The sequence below is a fragment of the Peromyscus eremicus genome, chromosome 17 (genome assembly GCF_949786415.1).
Source record: "Peromyscus eremicus chromosome 17, PerEre_H2_v1, whole genome shotgun sequence".
Lineage (NCBI taxonomy): Eukaryota > Metazoa > Chordata > Mammalia > Rodentia > Cricetidae > Peromyscus > Peromyscus eremicus.
The window spans coordinates 5,276,087-5,298,586 of NC_081433.1; the positions used below are offsets into that span (position 1 = coordinate 5,276,087).

The window sequence follows — 22,500 nt, forward strand, 5'->3', positions numbered from 1 at the left end:
GTGAACCAACTGTAAATCTGTATAATGTTACAGGGCATCTGTGCAATGCAGTAGATGGAGGGGCCACTGCATCCTGTGTGAGAGAAAGATTTGGTTAGTGGAATAATAGCGCGCCCTTGGTGCACAGAACGATTTAGCAGTGAGGTTGAAAGTGAGAGCCAAATACGATGTGAGGAAGCTCTCAGGTGACTCAGGAAGGGCAGGAGAGCTGCCCTGAGAGACTGTGAGCCCTCAGAGTTCTGCACCTGGGCCTAGCCCATGACAAACACCTCCCACTGGAGAGGCTCTGATGTCCAAAGCAGACTGTTGTGTGAGAGGAAAAGTCACTGAAGGCTTTATTCAGCCAGTAAAGATGATACAAATGGGAGGAAGCTAGAGATAAAAGTGAGAGCTTGGCAGCGGGCATCGCCAGTGAAAGTCGTGTGGAGGGTGACGAAGGAACCTCCTGTCACCGACACCAGTGACAGACAGCCTTGTCAAAGCTACATGCAGCCCAGAAGAGCGGCAGGTGGTTCTGAGAGGTTCACGGTCCTGGTGCATGGTGTTCCAGGAGTCATGTGGAAGGAGTAAAGACAAAGGAATAGCTGGGTATGAAAGGTTCTAGGGAGGGAGGGTGGGCGCTGAGGTCCAGAAGTGAACTCGCTCGCCTCTCCAGGTCATACACGTCTGAGGCCACACAGCAAAGGTGTTTGAGGTCCAGTCTTGCACTACAGGTCCTGTGAGACCGTGAGAAGCCTGCCAGGGTGTTTGCTGTGTTCCATGTGCTGAGGGGAAGGTGGAGACCCGTCCACAGAGAAGTTGCTTTCTCCACGGAGAAGTAGCTTTCTTCCCCTCAGTCCGGAAGCCCCAGCAACAATGTTTCGTCTCTAACCCCTGTGTCTGAATCTTGAAGATCAGAAGCAGGGTTTTTCCCATGTCATTGGATTTATTGGAACAGAAAAGCCATGTTTTTAAGAGAAATTACCCGGGACTTCTCACCCATTGCATCCCAAATGAGTTTTAGGTTCATTCAATTCTGTCACAATCATTTAAATAAGCCTTTACTGAAAAGTCCCTTTCAGAGGGGAATGACAGGCTCAGGAAGATTGATAGATGTGAGGATATTCATTAAGGAGCCCACGGACCCTTGTTTCTAGGACATACAATATAATTAGCTACACTCTTAGCACATGGTCACTTTAACTATTGAAATTTACAACACATTATTAAATGGAAAAAAATCAGGCCAATACAATTTTAATCAGTAAATATCCAGGGTGCAAGTAGGCACTTCTTCCCTGTGTATTTTTACTTAAAATTTTGTGGCTGTGTGCTGTTCTCATAATTTTGTTTCAAAGTCAAGGGAGACAGTAGAATACGGTTAGGAGTCTTCTCAGCATTTCTCTTCATACAGTTATTTAGCGCCACCTATTGGCTGACTAGCTAATACAGAAGAAAACAGCGGGTTGTTTGGAATTTGGCACTGTCATCTGGAAGCATGCAGCGGCGAGGGCACTGAGCAAGTCTGTTAAGAATTTACAATTCTTCAGTTCTTCAACGGCTTCAGCTTTATACCAGTGTCATACCTCACATGTCTTTATTGCTAACACAACATTAGTTGGATGAGGTTAACAACATGAAGCTGGGATTAAGTGTGTGACTCTGCAGCCGGATTTCTGGATTCAAATCCCAGTTAGGGCATTTGGAGTCTATGATCCTGGCAGCTGGTGATTCTGTTTCATTGACAGTAAAGTGGAGACTTTGGTGATAAATGTTGAAAACATCACATGTATACACGTGTATGTCTGTGCACATGCACTTCCTGTTAGAATGTGGGTAGTCTACAGTTACTAATGGAAAGAAAATCATTACTTGTTATGCGTCTGCTCTGTGGTGAGCACAAGGCTTTACCCACATGACAATGAAAAGCACCAAGAAGGAATTCCTCTGTTAGAGTAAAGGAGAATGGGGTTGGAGGTTGAAGGAACTTGGTTAATGCCTTAGAATGTGCCATTTACTAACTTGAGATGGGGAGGCAGCTACTGATGTGGGGAGACATGTGCATGTGATTGTTGCCCCACGCTTTCTGCCTGGGAATACATCCTCCATTATCTATGATACACTTTCTTGTAGAATAATATAACCATTACTTTATTGTCAAATACAACACAGAAATGCACCAAATTTAAAATATTCTTAAATTCATCCTTTATGGCTTTTTAAATAATTATTTTGTAATACACTTGTGCAATGAGAAGAAATCACAATATTAATTTAAACATATGCATAGTTATCTATTCAGAGTAATGTTAAAGAAAAATAAGAGTATACCAATCACTAATTATTTGGGGGAGAGAGGGTCCTATCACACCTGCTATCAATTTGGTTATATTAATTTTCAGGCCCAAATCATGGAGTTTTGTAAAGATTTAATGTGTCTTCAGAAATCCAAGCTTCAAAACCAGATGGTTAAACACATTTCATTATCATGGTTAACATTTTTGATTTGTAATTGGGATCAAAGTGTTGCTTTATAATAGTTAATCATGCAAAATGCTTTTCAAATTAGTAAGTGCCTGAGTGTATCAAATTCCAAAAAGACTTTTAAAAATGAACTCAAAACATTTGTTAATAATGACCTCAGAAATAATGTCATAAATCAAAGAGTCTAGGATGAGGACCCAGTGACTCAGTAGAGGGTGGCGCTTTTCCATCTGGTGGCTAAGCTGGAGGCTGTATTTAAGGTATTTGTAGAATGTCTTAAAAGAGAAATAACGTGCCAGATTTCCATATATTTTGGAGAATTGTTCAGTCACCATCTTTATTAGAGTCATAGTCAACTGATGGATGAGAAGTGAATTTTATTTCATGTTTAATATCTGAAGAAACTTGTTTAGAGACAATGTCAGATCCTGGGGTTCACTCAAGGGACTTTGTACTAGAGTTTTAGAACCATGGGCTCACAGACTTTGAGACAAAGCTCAGGGCAGTGAAGGGACATGACAGCAACTTCATCTAGGTATTTAGTTCCATTTCTGCAGGAGAGGATGAGTTACCAGGGGCATAGTGCAACCAAGAAAGAGGCTAGCAGGCCCGCATATTGAAGCATGTGCAATCATGCCCGAGGCCAATGTCCCACACATCATTTTAAAGGAAGTTCTGTCTCAGGTTTATGTCATTTCTAACTGTTCTCTTTAAAAACATTTAGGGGCTGGGGATGTGGCTCATTTGGTAAGAGTGTGGTAAGGCCCGAGTTCAGGTTCCAGTACCTATGTGAAAAGCCAGGAATGGTCATCTACATGCCTGTCACTCCAGTACTGTGGCAGCAGAGACAGGAGATGTAGGAAGCTTCTTGGCTTCAAGTTTAGCTCCAGATTCAAAAAGAGATTCTGTTGTAAGGGAATAAGGTCGATAATAACAAGAGTAGGGCACCCAGCATCGTCTACACACATGTGTATATGAGGCACCAGCTCCCTCCCCTGCACAGTGTGTGTGTGTGTGTGTGTATACACTGGCCTCCATTTACATACAGTAAAGTAAAATATGTGACACCTTATTAACAGTGTACTGTTCGCTGTACTCGTAACTTACATTTGAGGAGAGAGTATGTTGCTGGAGAATTTCTCTCCAGCTCCCACCACCAAGTCCCGCCAGTCTCAGAGCCCACTTATAAAATAAACACACAGACTCTTACATTATTTAAACTGCTTGGCCATTAGCTCAGGCCTGTCACTGTCTAGCTCTTACTCTTATATTTAGCCCATTTCTATTAATCTTTACTTTGTCACATGGCTCATGGCTTACTGGTACCTTACATCTTCCTTGTCCTGATGGCGGATCGCAGTGTCTCTCTCTCTCAGCCTTCCACCTCCCAGAATTCTTCTCCTTGTCCCGCCTATACTTCCTGCCTAGCCAATGGCCAATCAGTGATTTATTTACTGACCAATCAGCAACACACTTGACATACAGACCATCCCATCCCACAGCAAGAGTAACCTTAAAAATTCAGCCTGAGTGATGTGGAAAGCACAGAGCCTTCCAAATAGCAGAATATTCCCAGCCTCTTTGCTATGACTCCCCAACCTTATTATTTTTAAGGAGTCGTCCAATCAAATTCTCTCTTGTGCTGCAGGCCATGTGCATCTTGGAAGCCTTCGGACATGCCAAGACCACACTCAACAATGTGTCCAGTTGCCTCATACAATACTGGGAACTACAGTTCTGTGAAAGGAGAAAACATGCAACAGGAGGTAAGTTTGCACTTAGCCATCAGAGGGTCCCTGTGCCCAGAGAGACGGAGGCTGTGGGATCTGTGCAGCCTGCGTTCACTCTAGAACCTCCCCAAGTCAGCATACAGCAGAGAGGAGCCAATTACAGATCATCATGGGAGGCGTCTACCTGCCACCACCTGTGGATTTATAAACCTCTTATTCATATCCTAGAAATGTTTTATAATAAAGATGGCCAGGTATATTGAGAGGGGCCTGGAGGTGTCCTCTGCATCCCGAGATGTCAGGTTTCAAGTTCAAACTTTACAGGGAGTCGAAAATATTCTCAAGTGCGGTGAGCCTTCCCAGGAGGACTGTTGTATAAATTATACAGCACAGAAGAAGGGCCTAGCAAAAAAAGAAAGCAGACATGAATCGGACTTCTCCCAGGTAGATGCACACACTCAAATCATAGCCATGTGCAGTTCCTTCACATAGCACACAGTGGAATCTGTTTAAATAGAATTTGAACTTCTTAAATGATGGAATTAAAACCAATCCAAACAATAAAATCACCAGCTGGAACAGAACTGGCTTCCTATTTGATTTAAACATTAGCTGTATATTTTTCTGGAAACCCATTTACAGTTCAAGTTTTCACTGACCAGTGCATCCTAGCATCGCAGTAAGTTCCCTGGTGAGATGTTCCTAGAGAGCAGAACCTAAAACGGGAAAGGTTGTGACTTGTCCTTTGCCACATGGATATGCAGACCCAGATAAAGACTGTGGTCCAACTGATCAGGTAGTCTGTCAACAGTGTTAAGTCCCAGGCTACTGGCCACCTGCTTGCATGGCTCTTACTGATGCAGCATCCTCCACCCTATCCTGATGCCAATGCTAAGCATCACAGGCCCCTAGTCCACACATTGCCAAGGAGAAATCCCTCATCTGAGGCTCTCTGACTCTCTACCCAAATGTTCTTCAACACAGGAATGTGTTCACTGCTCCCCAAAGGAGTTGGCCATTGTTCTTCCTGAATTTCTTCTCTTTCTCCTGGAGAGACTCCATGCGTCCTCTCCTCAGGAATGTCAGTGTAGAAAACTATCACGTGAGAGAAGCAGCAGAGGGTGGGTGAGGGTGGGTGAGGGCGCTGCTCTGCAATCAAGGGGACCTGAGTTTGAATCCTCAGAAACCAAGTAAAGCCAGTAGCACGTGGCTATGATCCCGGTGCTAGTGAGATTAGAGGTGGAGACAGGAATTCTCCACAAGCTCGTGGGCCAGCGAGCTTAGTGTATGCAGCAGCAAACTATGAAGAGACCGTGTCTCAAAAGAGGTGGAAGGCGAGGGCTGATATCCAAGGTTGTCCTCTTACTTCCACATGTATAACATGACACATACTCACAAGGGCACACGCACACACACACATACACACACACACAAGTGCTGGAAAACTGCAGTGAAACTTCTAGAATTTTCTGGTAATTGCAAGTAGTTCCCATGGTTCCTGGCCAGCCACAGCCCTAAGTACTTAACATGCTCATGTGAGTAGGTGTGGTATACTCATGTGCATTTGTGCCTCTGATTCTTCAGGGAAGAGAATTTGGCTGAGTGTAATAGAATCTAAGCTATGTGTGTAAGTTAGTTGACTTTCTTGGCTCTATGTGTGACTTGGTTGACTCTGGGCTATGTGTGTGACTTGGTTGACTCTGGCTGTGTGTGTGACTTGGTTGACTCTGGCTGTGTGTGTGACTTGGTTGACTCTGGCTGTGTGTGTGACTTGGTTGACTCTAGGCTGTGTGTGTGACTTGGTTGACTCTGGGCTGTGTGTGTGACATAGTTAACTCTGGGCTGTGTGTGTGACATAGTTAACTCTGGGCTGTGTGTGTGACTTGGTTGACTCTGGCTGTGTGTGTGACTTGGTTGACTCTGGCTGTGTGTGTGACTTGGTTGACTCTGGCTGTGTGTGTGACTTGGTTGACTCTAGGCTGTGTGTGTGACTTGGCTGACTCTGGGCTGTGTGTGTGACTTGGCTGACTCTGGGCTGTGTGTGTGACATAGTTAACTCTGGGCTGTGTGTGAGACTTGGTTGACTCTGGGTTCTCAGTGTGACTTGGTTGCCTCTTCTCTTGGGGCAATTATTCTGCAGACATCATGGAAGGCACTCTCCACCTTTCTCCCTTCCATATTGCTTTCTCATTCTGTTCTAATTAACACCCCTCAGACATTTACGTTTGTAGTTTTGAAAGCTTCCTGCTGTGTTCTTTTTTTAAAGATCTAGTCAAATGCTTTGGTGATTAGTTTTCTGTGATTTTTAAAATTGAGACAAATAAAGTGAATTGAAAACAAAACGGAAAGTCAGTACCGCTCTGGGATTGCATTCTCAGGTTCCTGGAGACATCACCCGGGTCCTACGAAAGCTGAGTGCTCTGAACGGCTCGACCTCCGAGCTCGCCTCTGCTCTTTGTAAGAAGGAAATTAATGATGACTGTTCTGAGAGGTCTTTTGGTAGAAGTCAAGTTTCAAGGGCCTTGTTTTTGGAGAGTGGGCAGAGTGCCGGTGCTCACACTGGGCAGACAGGCTCAAGGGAAAGCCCTGTGGCACACTTACTCACTTCCCTCATGGACGGATTGGAGGACAAAGTCTGCAGTGTAGTGTAAAGACCTGGTCCATACTAATCAGTTAATCACAGAGGCTTGGGAGTGCTGTGGTGAGGGAGCGCACAATGGGGCGTTAAAAGCCTTGTATACAGTCAGGACGCTAAGGCAAGACTGCTATGAAGACGCTTCTTCGTGCTGAGAAGACCTTAAGTCTGAAGATGAGACCTCTGCCTACGCTAGTCTGACGTCTGAGGTCCAGTGAAGGACGCGGCCGCCTTACCTTGTTTCCAAGTTCATGTTAGCATGGATAAATGAAATGGGCCTGAAGCCTGAGAACGTTCCAGAATGTCAGTGTCTGAGACCTTCTGTAGCAAACTGTTGTGTGAACTTCTCCCGAGGAGACCCAACACACACACACACACACACACACACACACACACAGAGAGAGAGAGAGAGAGAGAGAGAGAGAGAGAGAGAGAGAGAGAGAGAATCCACAACAGACCAAAGTAACAATTTCACTGAAGTCCAACTTGGTGAATCAGTGAGTTTTTACTGGGGTCACTAACAGGACTTTGGGTGAGTGGCTTCTTACAAGGAGCAGGAATGACTCAAAGGCAGCGGGTCACCTGAAAGCTAGTCCTAACGTGAGTGACAACTCACAGAGCTGCAACCCTGGATCTCTGCACAGCTAGCACACAGCTCCACTGGCCTGAGAATCCCCTCTGCAGCTCCCCTGGTCAGTGTTCCCTCACTGCTCCCAGAATCCCCCTCTGCAGCTCCCCTGGTCAGTCCTCCCTCACTGCTCCCAGAATCCCCCTCTGCAGCTTCCCTGGTCAGTCCCCCCTCACTGCTCCCAGAATCCCCCTCTGCAGCTCCCCTGGTCAGCCCCCTTCCTGCAGTTGTTTACTGTTTCTTTTAATCTGGAGAGGAGCCCATGTGTATCTTAAATACCAGTATTCTAAGACAGGTGACATTTGTTTACCTGCTGGGTCCCCTGGCCCATCCCCCTTTCTGGAAGGAAGGATTCAGTTTTAATGAAACTGCCATACACCTCCAATGCTTGAGCAGGCTGCTTGAAGCCTCCAGGGATGGACTGACTGACCTTCTGAACTCTCAGACCCTGACTTGGGTGTCTGCAGACCTGTGTTCTTACCATCTCCACGGTAGAGCCTACTGGTCTATCCCCACTTCTGAGCTCTGTGTTGGGCGTATATGCCTGTCCCCCCAGACTTGCCTCCTCTGACCATGCCTCTGCAGGGTGTCTTCTTAGAAGGGTGTTGGTCATAGCCCATCAGCACCCATCTACTCCAGTGTGACCTCAGAGCACCACGAGTGCCTCTGTACAGATGCTGTTTCTGAGCAAAGCACCACACACAGGTCCTGAGGTGAGGGCTTTGGAGCATCTTTTCTGGGACACATTTCAGCCTCCTGCAGGGAATGAAGAAAGGCTTTCACTGTCCAAAACTGTTTTCAGTTGAAGATTGAATACCTCCACTGCTGAGGAAAATTAACATGGTTGTACTAAAAAGCTATACTAAAATGTTCTGCTTCTGAACCAAGGCTCTCTTTAGTGAGCAACATGGAGCTGGGAGATGACTGATAAAGCGCCTGCCTTGTGATCATCAGGACCTGAGTCTGGATCCCCAGTGCTCAGGCAAAAGCTGGATGTGGTTGCATGCTTGTGACCCTAGCATTGGGTGGGAAGAGACAGGCCGGGTCGACCGCAGAGCTCACGGCCCAGCCAGCCCAGCCGAGTCAGTGAGCTCCTGTGAGAGATATTGTCGCAAATACTGAGTTGGAGAGTGACAGAGGAAGATGCCTGATGGCCACCTCTGGCTTCCATGTGTGCACATGAGAGTGCACCAGTGCACATATGTACACACACACATGCACGTGCGCACACACACACACACACACACACACACACACACACACACACACACTTTTTATAAAAAGGAAAGTTCCTTTAATTTAAAACACCAAGAGAGCTCATTCACTCAAGCTGAGCTGCTGTGAAAGCAGCTGAATTGTAAATATTCATTAAAACGGCTAATGAGATTGCAGTAAGACTATTATATTCAAGCCAGGTCAAGTAAATGAAGATTATGTGATGCTCTTACGCTTTAAAGTAGACTATATTTGCTTATGTTGTCAACATGTATAAAGCGGTGACTACCATTGTATTGGCCACACAGAATTATCATACTAATGTTAAGGCTGATAGGTGCCTTCTCCTATGGTTGTTAGTAGTGATTTTTAAATATTTCAACACCAGTAATTTTGCCAGAACGTAACCACAAATTGCAACATAAAAACACCAGGCTTAGTTTTATGAACCACCAGCTATAAATAAATAGATATTTTTATTCTGTGTAAATTTTATTAACAAATAACATCTTAGTCTGGCTCCCACCTCAGTGTTTCCCCCAGCTGATTTCCTTTATAACAAAGCCACTGTTCCTGGTTCTCCAGAGTAGGAACCACTGCCCTTCAGGATGGAGGGGCTGCTGAAGTGTCTCATTCTGACCCCACAGGTAAGTGTAGGAAGTCAGTGTGTAAAAATAAGGAAAGATTTGCTGAGGAAGGTTCCATTTAGCCAGAAAGTCCTGTGTTTGAGGCTGTGGCCTTCACCCTACCATATGCACCTCTTGTCCAAGAAAGCAGAGGTTTACAGTGTGCCACACAAGTGTGCCTGTGAGATTAGGGAAGAAACTGTGGCAGAGTCTTGTCCCCAGTTTCTTCTTAGAATCTTGACCACAGCTTTTCCCCTAAGTGAACAAAATGATGAGATTGTCACGCTAGAGCATATGCGAGTTTTTCCTTTTAATTGGAAACAGATTTCTTTTTCTCACATAATATATCCCGATTACAGTTTCCCCTCCCTCTACTCCTCCCAGCTCCTCTCCATTTCCCCTCCCATCCAGATCAACTCACTTCCTAGCTCTCATTAGAAAACAAACAAGCCTCTGGGGAACATAATAATATAGTCTAGTTAATATAACATAATATATAAAATAAAACTAATACATCAGAATTGGGAAAAAAAACAAAAAGAAAGAAATGAGCCCAAGAGATGACACAAGAGTCCAAGACCCACTCGTTTGCATACCCAGGAATCCCATAAAATCACTCAAATGGAAGCCATAATATATGGTGATATTTTATTTGTATTAAAATGTTATTTGTATGTTAATAAATAAAGTTTCCCGGGGGTCAGAGCTATTAGCAAGCCATAGGAAAGCAGGGCAGTGGTGGTGTACACTTGTAATCCCAGCACTTGGTAGGCAGAGCTGGGTAAGTCTCTGTGTGTTCAGGGATACAGCCATTATTGGACACACATGCCTTTAATCTCAATACCAAGCAAGGAAAACCTGAAGGCCTATACAGATAGGCCGTGACGAGGTGGTCATGTGGTTGGGTTTACAACCAATAAGAAGGCAGAACAGGAACACTATATAAAGACTTTAACACAGGGGTAGCTAGTTTTGGAGAGGTAGGACCACTGCAGGAGGAAGGGTAAGGTTTTAGCTCTTAGCTCTGACCTCTTGGCTTTCTTCTTTGCATTGGTTCTGTGTTTCTTATTTAATAAGAAGGTTGGTTACATCTACATTTGGCGCCCCACGTGGGGCATCATTTGTAGCTAGAGTTTTCCTGCCTGGCCCACAGTCAGGACAAATCTCTCTCACCTGCCAGTCCCACAGCCGCTCAGACCCGACCAAGTAAACACAGAGACTTATATTGGTTACAAACTGTATGGCCATGGCAGGCTTCTTGCTAACTGTTCTTACAGCTTAAATTAATCCATTTCCATTAATCTATACCTTGCCACATGACTTGTGGCTTACCGGCATCTTCACATGCTGTTTCTCATCGTGGCAGCTGGCAGTGTCTCTCTGACTCAGCCTTCCACTTCCCAGCTTTATTCTCCTCCTTGTCCCGCCTACACTTCCTGCCTAGCCAATGGCCAATCAGTGTTTTATTTATTGACTAATTAGCAACACATTTGCCATACAGAACATCCCACAGCAATAATACATGCAGAGAGGACCTGGTGCAGACCTGTGCAGGCCCTGTGCATGCTCCTTCAGTCTCTGTGAGTTCATACCAGCTTTGCTCAGTCGATTCAGAGGGTCTTGTTTTATTGGTGTCCTCCATCCCTGGCTCTTACACTCTTTTCTACCTCCTCTTCCACAGGATTCCCTAAGCCCTGAGGGGAGGGATTTGAAGGAGAGATACAGTTTAGGACTGTGTATTTCAAGGTCTCTCACTATCTACACAATGTCTGATAGTGGGTCTCTATATTTGTTCCCATCTGCTGCAGGAGGGAACTTCTCTTATGTTGGCTGAGTAAGGCACTGACCTATGACTATAGCAGAATTCACTGATAGTCGTTTTATTACTATAGTCTTTTACCCTAGGTCTCTGGTCTATCTAGTTTCAGGTTCTTGATCACCCAAGCAGCGTCACGTATGGGTTCCATCCTGTGGAGTGGGCCTTAAGTCACGTCAGGTACTGGTTGGTTACTCCCACAGGCTTTGTGCCACCGTTACCCTAGCATTTCTTGCATGTAGCACACCATGGTAGATCAGAGAGTTTGTGGCCAGGTTGGTGTTTACAGTTTCCTTTTGGTGGTGTGTAGAGTACCTTCCTGTACCAAAGACGCTGGAAGGTGGGGCTGAAGGCTCTATGTAGCATGGCTCAGCCTCTCCATGTTCAATGAGCTACGTCAGTGTTGTTTTTAGCTATGGGATCTTGCTATCAATTGGTGGAGAAAATCCTATAGTCTGGCACCAACCTAGGTTGCTTGGGCATTCCCATGGGTCCCCTTTGGCCAACAACTCCACTAGATGTAACCCAGTCCCAGTACTGGAAGCTTCATTTGGTGATGAGTGATGGACAGTTGGGGCTCTCTCTCCCATCATTTGGTGATTTCATTTAAATTGCCTTCATATATGTGTATATTTAGAAAATTTCTACTCTGCTGGTTGTTTAATGGAGCACACAAAGACTGTTTTAGGGAGCAAAGCTGCTTTGGAGATGAGGTAAAAGACCATCCTGTGCCCACCATTATCTGCTTTACTTTCTGACAAAAATCTGAGCGTATTCTCACCCGCTTAGCCTGTGCAGTTGGTGCCTTGTTATATTAAGACCCTAATTTCTTGGGAAATAGAAGTCTAGTTAAAGCAGCCTTCATGTGAGGCTACTTGGTGCCATGTGTCAGGGGCTTTGGGTTGAACAGCAGCCTGGCCTTTGAGCTGTAAGGCCTGGAGAGCATTGCTCACCTCTTCTCAGCTATGGAGTGAAAAGATTGCTCTCTGCACTTGCCCACATTCTTTCCATCCGTGTTTCATTTAATCTTCAGAGCTGCCTATTTCTTGGACGTACAATCTCACCTATGGCCGTTGAGCATAGTTGCTTCTTGAAGGATGGAGACAAGGCTGGGAAGTTGCCATGGGTGCTGGCCTTGGAGTTATTAGCATGAGCTTCCCATTTTATGGACAGCATTGAGGAAAACAGCCTGTCCCATGTCCCACATCTTGCATGACGCTAGAATTTCAAAGATGAACCATAATGTTTACCCCAGGAAAATTGTAGACTCTGACCAGAAAATTCTTCAAACAGTCATGTGATCTCTCGTGGAATGTTTATTATTGAAAAGTATGTTGACCTGGACCTGAGGATCATTCTTCAATGACAGGGTCCTGAGTGGAAGAACCAGAAGATTAAAAGATAAAGAAGATAGGAATGTTGAGACAAGAAGTCTAGCACACAAGTTATATCTTAGGCCAAGGAAGTTGATTAAGAAGCACAGTGTTTTATATATACTTTGAATGGGAAAGTGTGGAACAGAATCAGCAGAAAGCCATCATACAATTGGATGATGTCAGCAAGAAGCTAACCAAGCCATTTGCACACAAGGAACATGGAGTATCTCAAGAGCATCACAGACAAAGCACAAAGCAGCTTCAAAACTGATAACTCCAGTCTCTTCAGAGGGAAAAGCTAAGTTTCCAAGAACTGAAACCTAAACTCCTTCAAGGACCTAGCCCCAGCCCCAGCCCATACCTTGCCAGGTCTGCTCCTGGGCAAGGGCGCAGAACTAGGTTTCCTTTGTCCTTTCATCGAGTTCTCTGAGAAAGTCTTGAATTGGCCTGGCTCTCAGAAGAATGTCATTCACTAAATACTGATGGAAGGACTATGTGAAGGTACCCTGGTCCCAGGAAACAGAATCTCCCTGCCTTGTGCAAACACATTGATTGGCGTGGGGATAGTCTCTTTTGGAGCTGTGGCTTCCCATGAAACTTCCTAGTGGCATAGTGGTGGACATCAAGAGTCTGTAAGGTTGTGGTTTACTACATCTTGTGAGGCTAAGGCACAAGTTCAGGCAACATCAGCAGGGTCCCAATGTGTACACAATTCCCAGACCAGAGATCCCTGGAAGTGGTTCGGAACCACCCCAGCCTGGCATGGATCCTGCTCTGCTTTCCAGTTCTTCCACTGTGGACAAGTCATCTGAACTTCTTTACATCGTTTTCCTCTTAGTATTATGATGATGATCATCGTTCCAAACTCTTCAAGTTGCCAGGAGCAGAGTCACGTCAACACAGCTCTCTTCTCTTTCACTTGCGTGTCTGTGAATACTACTCCTTTCCCAGGTGGAGATACTGGCTTGCTGCTAAAGGATAAAGATCCAGTGTCCCGGCATGAAATGGGAAAGTATTTGGCTCTCAGCCTTTTCTGTGGACTGAAAACCCCCAGATCAACTTCAATTGAAACCACAGTCTACTCACAGTGGGAAATGCCCTCCAGTGGATGTGCCATGGCTGTGTGGCCTTCTTGGGTAATGGAAACATTACCCAAGAAGAGTTGTTTTTTGTTTTTTGTTTTTTGGTTTTTTTTTTAATGAGAAAGAGCACATGTGAGGGGCTGCTCCTGGCACCTTGCTTTCAAATCCTGATTTTCAAATGAATGAGAGGGGTGATAAGAGATGAAGCATCATCATCATCATTTCATCAGCTTTCTTAGCATTGCGCACCCTCATTGGACATGCTTTTAATAAAGCGCTATAATTGATCCTATCTCACGTCAAGAGCTGTAAGCAGTCTGGCTCTGGAGATAAGGAAGATGGGTTTAAAGTACAAAGGCCTCCGCAGCACTTCAAAGAGGCCGTGTCTGAAAGGCACCTTGGGTCTGAAATGTAATAGATACATTTAGTGGTACCTTCTAGAACTCCAGAGGGATCCTGAGACATTCTGATTTTTCTTCCTCATATTAAAGATGGATGAAATTACAGTTAAAAGGGGTGGCCATGCCAGGTTTGGAAGCAGAATGCCTGGGATTGCATCCCCCCAAAACTCCTCCTCTTACACCCCTATCCATGATGGCTCATGGGTAGATGGTCCCTCACCCCAGCATGAGCCAGCTCAGATGGCGAAATAAGAAGAAAGGTGTGTGTGAAAGGTTGTCTTCTCTCTGTGCCCATACCTGCTTTGAGTGACATCTAGAGGTGGGAGCTGATGAGGCCGTGAAGGAGGTTCTAACTTATAGCCTGAAGGAGAGTAACTCATCCTCCTACTTCCTTTAAAAATGAGCAAAGGGCTTGGGCTCTGTGAAATACTGCATTGGGGACAATCAAACAGCATGTACCCATGGAGTCAAACTCCTTGAGAAATGTAAATATATTCATGTGTAGATGTCTGGAGACTTGCCAGAATCATTGGTTGACAAGGAGAGAGCTGTGGAGGGGGGTGACCCCTGCATTTCTGATCAAGACTGTTTCCAACTTAAAAGCTGTTTCAAAACCACACTAGTGTTGAGATCAGGCTGTCAGTTGAGGGGGGTTCTTTCAAATGGGCTTCCTGGCTGCAGTAAGTGCTGGAACCTCTCAAACCCAGAGTCCCATGCCTCTCTGACCTCACAGCTTCACAGCAGACACCACAGCATCTTCTGTTTGGGATTGTGTTAGCCTGTGCTTGAGTTTGCCTGGAGATGTTCCTTCAAAGTGCTGTTTTCTTTCAATCTTGCGCATCAGAACCCATTAACCCCAAGCAATTTTATTCACTGCTGGAGATGTGCTAACTAGCGTGATTAATAATTACTCTGCTTAGGAATTTAGATGAAGGGTTTCCAGTCACTCGTGACTTGGCATTTGATCAGTACTGAACACTGCTTCAACTGAAGCTGCTGTCTTTGCTGGGAGAAGTGTTGTGTGCATCAGCAGGGGTCCAAGGCCAGAGGCACAAGGACCTCTCAGCCTTCATTTCTCACCTGGTGCTTCTTACCTGACTATGGGAGTCCTGCCCCCACTTTTTCCCCAGGGTACCCTTGAGGAAGGAGAAGTGAGAAATATTTAGATAGAAATATAGAGGGGAAGAGAGAGAGATAGAAACAAAGGATAGATAACCTTCAGAGGGCCTGGATCCTTATCCACAGGCCCCTTCTGTCTCTGCTAAAGGGCTTTTCCTAGGAATGCCAAGAATGGAGCAAAAGACCTCCCCCTAGCATAGCCAAGTGCAGCCCCTTCCAAACACCTGGTAACCACACACAGCAATTCATCCCCTCATGCAGCCCTGCTGGGTAGAGCAAGCTTAGATCTCTCTAGGAAACCTCTGTGGGCTTACACATCTGACACAGAAAACAGTGAACAGGACCAATGTGGAGATCTACTGTACACCCATGCAGAGTCATGTGTACTTATTCACCTGAGTGGTAACTTATTTCAGACTTTTAAAGCAGAAAACTTGCCAGGTTTTTTTTGTTCAAAAAGAAAAATGAATGAAAACTTGTAGCTTAAGTTTTCCTGCCTGGCCCACAGTCAGGATATATCTCTTTAACCTGCCAGTCCCACAGCCTCTCAGACCCGACCAAGTAAACACAGAGACTTATGTTGCTTTCAAACTGTACGGCCATGGCAGGCTTCTTGCTAACTGTTCTTATAGCTTAAATTAATCCATTTCCTTTAATCTATACCTTGCCACATGGCTCGTGGCTTACCGGCATCTTCACAAGCTGTTTCTCATCGTGGCGGCTGGCAGTGTCTCTCTGACTCAGCCTTCCACTTCCCAGCTTTATTCTCCTCCTTGCCCCGCCTATACTTCCTGCCTAGCCAACGGCCAATCAGTGTTTTATTGATTAATTAGCAACACATTTGCCATACATCCCACAGCACTTCCCCCTTTTTTTTTGTTTTTTCAAAAAGGAAGGTTTTAACCTTAACAAAGTAAAATTACATATAATTTGGGAATTTGGGCGTAGCTTCTCTTACTGCTTCCTGCTGGAAGGGGGCGCTGTATCTTATGGGGAAACAAAGAAAATTTTAGAATTATGGAATAGTCCATGAGGCTGTATCGTCTGAGCCAGATGCCTTCAAACCATTCTGGATGTTGAATCATCTGGGCCATGGTGTCATCGGAGACCTTCAGGGGGTCTTGGCTGGTCAAACCTGATGTATCTTAATCTGGAACAATTCCATAGCCTTTGGCTTTCTGTGGGAACAAAAGCAGAGACTCCTTTCCAAAGCAACATATCCTTATATCCAAATTTTGAAGTCAAGGTACCTTTAAAATATACATTTTGGCATAACTCAACAGCTTTTACAATCAAATGTTTTTCTGCAGTTAAAAATCCCAAAGACAACACAATCCAGATTCTCTGTGTAATATCCATTTTTACATGGCTTATTTTTTATACTACCTTTACTGTCTCTTTAAAGACTTTATTTTTAAAAACTATTTATTTCTTTATATAACTGTATATATTCCTTTTTCTTTCTCTTTCAAGCCTACGTACATTTTTACACACATTGTAAACTATTACACCTGAATCTGTCTTATTGTGAATCTCTTGCTTTAAACTGCAGCAGCTGTGGCTGCTGGCTCTGCCCACCTCAGCTTCCCAACATGGCTACGTTTACCACCAGCTCTGGGAGCTATCATGGGTCTATGCTTTTATCCAAGCAGCATGTAGCCCAGAAACTTCTTTTTTTGTTTTATACTAGCAATGTCTAAATCCACCATGCAGCTTAATGTGCCACTTGCAGAGGCCTCATTTCCGCCCTACTGCAGATCAAGCACACTCGCTAGGAACCCGCCAATAGCTCAAACCAGCAGCTGCCGCTTGTTTGAGAGAGACAATTAGGAACTGTTTTTAGCTCCGTTTTAGAATCTTTTTTCTCAGTTTTTAGGTGGAAACTCTTGCCCCACGTTGGGCGCCATTTGTAGCTTAAGTTTTCCTGCCTGGCCCACAGTCAGGATATATCTCTTTAACCTGCCAGTCCCACAGCCTCTCAGACCCGACCAAGTAAACACAGAGACTTATGTTGCTTTCAAACTGTATGGCCATGGCAGGCTTCTTGCTAACTGTTCTTATAGCTTAAATTAATCCATTTCCTTTAATCTATACCTTGCCACATGGCTCGTGGCTTACCGGCATCTTCACAAGCTGTTTCTCATCGTGGCGGCTGGCAGTGTCTCTCTGACTCAGCCTTCCACTTCCCAGCTTTATTCTCCTCCTTGCCCCGCCTATACTTCCTGCCTAGCCAACGGCCAATCAGTGTTTTATTGATTAATTAGCAACACATTTGCCATACATCCCACAGCAAAAACTATAAGATCTCAACTTCAAATTTCTCCCTGGTTAAATAGCCATGAAGATATGCACACACACACACACACACACACACACACACACACACTGCATACTGAGGGTATGATGGCTATTCTTGGTTGTCAATTTGACTATATCTGGAGTGAACTAAAACCCAAGTGGCTGGGTACACTTGTGAGGGATTTTTCTTAAGTAAATCATTTGAGGTGGGAAGATCCACCTTTAATCTAGGGCACACCTTCTGCTGGCGGCCTATATAAAGGACATGGAAGAAGGAAGCTTGTGCTCTGCCTGCTTGCTCTTGTTAGCAAGTCCATGCCCTCACTGGCATTAAAGCCTACTTCTTTGGGATTCTGGTGTATCCAGAAGACCAGCTGAGACATCCAGCCTGGTACACTGAACAACTACTGGATTCTTGGACCTTGCATTGGTAGACAGCCATTGTTGGTCTAGCAGGACCTAGCCTACAATCCATTCTAATAAATCCCTTGTGATGGATGCGTGTGTGTGTGTGTGTGTGTGTGTGTGTGTGTGTGTGTGTGTGTGTGTGTGTGTGTGTGTGTGTGTGTGTGTGTGTGTGTGTGTGAGAGAGAGAGAGAGAGAGAGAGAGAGAGCACAAGGGTGGATCCTCCATGCTGTAACAGGTTTCTCTAAAGGGACAGGACTGTTGGACAGAGCGTGAGCTCTCCTATAAAATATGAACTTCACTGATGAGCATGGGCCAATACTGGCTCCTCGGACTTAACCATATACATATCACACAAGCTGTTAACAGGGACCGTATTGACTGTGGCAGCAGGAGCTGGGGACTCTGAACTCTTGACACCTTGGGCTTAACATCTCTGGAGACCTAAACTACTGCAGAAAGCAAAGTCTCTGTATTTTTTTGAATATCTGTGTTGCAAAAGAAGCTTTGTTGTCATGGCTTGTAATTAATTAACATGTAAATTTATGGAAATTGAACTAAGAATGCCATTTAACGGAATCCCTTCTCTTTTCCTAACCAGCCAGAATTTCCACTTATATGCTGGAGAAGTCCAGGCTTGTGGCACAGCCTCCTGGCCAGGGCAGCTTTCTGATTTTCTCCTGGTTGATGGATGGGTTATCCCCTGAAGAAAAATGTGGACTTCACCTAAGTAACTTCTGTGCACACCGGTGAGTAGTCAAGTTTTTTTTTCCAAGTTTTTCCTGAAAATTGCGAGCACATTCTCAGTTTCAAATTGTCTTCCTTTTTCCATTCAGTGGAATGGTAGCTAGAGGAAGACCATTGGCTTCTGTTACGTCCGAGCTGTCTGGATAGCAGGGTTCTAATGATGTGCTGCGTGGTGGGGGGTTTCCTTTGCTGGCGCGAACTTTTATTTCTGTTTTACCAGGTCTCAGAAGGGAAGACAAAAACCTAGTGTGTCTGTAAACCTTCCAATGCCTATGGCTGTTCTGGACACACTGTCTAATCTGCCATCATCTGGAGTGTTGGTGTGAACAATGGTGTGAATAATCAGCATTCACTTGTAGCAGATGAGATCACATAGTGAAGAGAGGAATTGTACCTCTAAACCGGGGGCAGATGTTCTTCACCGAAGGCAAAAGCTTTTGTTAAAATGGAGCCCTTGGTGACGATGACGGGCATGAGGGGTTACAAAGACGGTCAGCTGAGGAACACTGTTCCATACATGCCTTCCTGCCAGCTGCCAGCCTGAGCCCACATAGCACTGGGCCAGATTGGTTTGGATGGAAGACGTTAGAAGGGGTGAATGCTACCCAGAACAGACGCTGGTGGAACAGGAAACCTACAGCTCATCTCGGCTTCACTGTGTTGAATTTCCTGGTGTAGTCTGTTGTGTTCCTGTGGGGAAGCACGTGATCCATGAGTGCGGAGTCATCAGAGTGATTTGATGATAAATAAATCAGGTCAGGGAGCCAGGTGGTGGCCGATGACTGTTTCAGATGGTGTCTCAGGGAGGTCGCTTCAGATGGCACCTGATGTACAGATACCTAAGGAGTCCATGCAAGGACTTGGGGGCAGTATTCTGGACAATTGAGAAATGCTGGGTGCTTAGAGGGAAAGTGTGGGGTTGAGGAACAGCAAGAAGGCTAGTGCATGTGATCAGAGTACAGGGAGGGAGGGATAATGCATGGTGGCCGCTGTGAGGAACCCCAGCTCAGGAGCCAAAGAGTTCAGTGCCCTGGAACAAAGCAGGTGTCTTATTAATATGCATTAGGAATAGCTAATGGGTGCTCCACAACATTTTCAGTAAAAATACACACTGCTGCTCCAGTTACATAAAGATGTCAGTGGGAACGTGTGCATGATGGTCCCTCACCTGGAATTTACATTGTTTAACAAGAAAACACACCACATACCAGCTGGAAAAATCTCGTGTCTATTACAGCACTTTTGAGACTTCTGTGGGTCTTACTGAGTTTACCATATTGATGGATTTTCTTACTAGTCATACTGGTGATGCTGGGAGAATTTTATATTCCTTTGATGTTTGAATTTGGGTTGGGGGTCTGATCTTGGCTCATTGTTTGTTACTATTAGATACCACACTTGGAGCTTGGTCAGTATCCAATCAGATCTAGATCTGAATTGCTAACTTTCTAAATGTTGATAGACCAGATCTTCCATGTTAGGAAGCCTCCTTTATGAGTCCACTCCTTAGGTGCTTATCAGTAAAGGAGGTCCCTGGTGGGGAACTAACAGGACCCTGCATGAGAACAAGATCACTGTGTGTCTGCTGCAGGATGTGTGTGTCTGCCTACCCTGTATTCTTTAGAAACTTGCTGACCTGTCTTACACAGAACAAACCACATCTACATTCCCTCTCTGTCTCTTTCTGTCTCTCTCTGTCTCTCTCTGTCTGTCTCTGTCTGTCTCTGTCTGTCTCTGTCTCTCTGTCTCTCTGTCTCTCTCTCTCTCTCTCTCTCTCTCTCTCACACACACACACACACACACACACACACACACACACAGAGCAGCCATGTGAGGTGTTGCTGAAGTACATCAAGTCTTAAAATAATAACTACAGACCATCACAGCCTGCACCCTGCAACCTGCCCTGTCTCTTCCTCATGGACAGCAGCTCATTACCTACATGAAGCGGTAAGATGTGCATGCAGCGGTCCAGGGCCTACAAGACCCTTGCATTTAGCATGCCTTCTACGAATACTCCAGAGGACAGGCAGTGTCTGTGGTCTTAGAATCCCTGCAGCTGATGCCTCTTTAACTTCACCTGTGCTTATGTTGTGAGGTTTCTAAGCCTCACACAAGTATGGATAGACCCTGTATCAGTATTAAAATCCCCCTACACACACTTCTCCACTTACGGCACAGGAAGGCTCTGGAGAACACAGCACACTGTCTAACTGCAGAGCTCCTTTGTTGCAGGGGTAGGCACCCATCCCTCTGGTGCATCAAAGCAGCACTTACAAACACCTGGAAGAATTTTATATTCCTTTGTCTTTTGAACTCCACACTTTTGGAGCTTGGTCAGTAGCGTCCCTAGCATGCCAGGCTGTGGGGCTGTGGTTAGAAAGAATACATGCACCAAGACTCCCACAAGGGGGCGCACTCTCCACAGCTCAGAGGGAGACAAACCAGAACAGCCAGGCAAGGGCAAACAAAAACTCTTCTTTTTTGTTTCTTCTGTGTCTTTTTTCTTTTCTTTGCCTCTATTTCTTATTTAAGTATGATTTCTTTTTTCATGTGTATGCGCATTATATGTTATATCTGAGAGACAAATATAAGTTCTATTCCTGCAGATTGAAATTTAATGAAAGCCGCAGTATGCCATAATTGCTTGCCTTCAACTTACTTTAAATTATTTCTGTGGGGTTAGCCCCCGAAAGGTTAGGCTTTTAAATCTGAAGAAGAGATTCTTAAGCTCCCTACCCACTGACTGATCATGGGGAGGATTGTGGGATGCTTCCTAATGCTTCTCAGCAAAGGCCAGGCTTTCAACTGTGCTGAAGAACAGTCATTTGACTGAGAGCAGGTGCCCCGGTCCTCACCTCCTGTGAGAGAAAGAGAGCTGAGTCACTGTGGTTTGAACTTGTGACAGCTGCAAACACCTGTCACGGGAGAGCTGAGCAATTAACTCCCGGGGCGGGGGGGGGGGGTGGCTCTCTGCTGAGTGGTTATCAGGGGGGCTGAGCTGAATCTGAAGGCTTTTCATAGAATTTTTTTCTCAGGTAAAGAAAAACTTCAGTGTCATTTAAAGGTGACTCTCCACGATTTCATGGCATGCGAACTTTTGTTCAGTCTCTGGTTTTAGGCCGGGGAAAACGGATGGTATGTGAGACCTATGCATGAAACCCGCACCATTGCCATTGGAGTTGTGTTTTGTAGCTTTTTCACTTAAATATTATTTTGGAGGTTGTATCACGAGGCTTTGTGAGTCACTCCACCCGCAATGTCAATAAGCAGCTATATGTGGGAATGTTGAACAAATGTCTTTGCATGTGTTATGTGAATGTGTCTTAAAAAGTGAGATTTCTGTACAAGCTTTAAATGGGTGAGCTCGTTATATATGGAGGCATCGCTTGCTCTTGGCTCCGTGGTTGATAGCGGAAGCTTTTGAGATAATATGAGCCATCTTTGACGGAGGGCTTCCTACAGGGCGTCGTTTACTCTCGGTGGCTGTGGAAGTCACCCTTGATGTCACCAGGGTGTGGATGAGCTGAGTGAGAGCTGCAGGGCAGAGCTGATAGGGGCGTGCCAGGCTTCCCAGCTCTCGATTATCTGTGTCAAAGTCTGTTACACTATTCCGGTTGGAAATACTCCGCGTCATCTCAGACTGCACGCTCAACCTGGAAGAGAATCGACTTCTTAACTCTTCTTCGCCCACCCTGTTGTTGACAGCAGTAACCACTGCTCAAGTGTGAGGGTGAACTCGCATGATAAGCCAGAGGTCAAAAGGATCACACAAGGGGTGAGACACGTGTCTGTTAGCAAAAAAAAAAGGAATTTCTGGTGAGATTTCCAGGAACAAATCATATTCAATCAGAACAGGAGAAATGTCACATATACTTAGGATGTAAGCATGCTTCCTTATGATTTTATCATTCTTATTTGAAGCACTTTTATATAAAAATAGAGTGAACTCAGTGAG

The 22,500-nt window shown here is 45.1% G+C and overlaps 1 protein-coding gene across 1 annotated transcript in view; it reads left to right on the forward strand.

The window, feature by feature from the left end:
- Myo16 (myosin XVI) overlaps nt 1-22,500 on the forward strand; it is a 363,210-nt gene that overhangs the window by 123,849 nt on the left and 216,861 nt on the right. The window contains exons 14-15 of the mRNA XM_059244646.1: nt 4,112-4,229; nt 18,397-18,544. Coding sequence (XP_059100629.1) covers nt 4,112-4,229; nt 18,397-18,544 — 266 coding nt within the window. The remainder of the gene's footprint in view (nt 1-4,111; nt 4,230-18,396; nt 18,545-22,500) is intronic.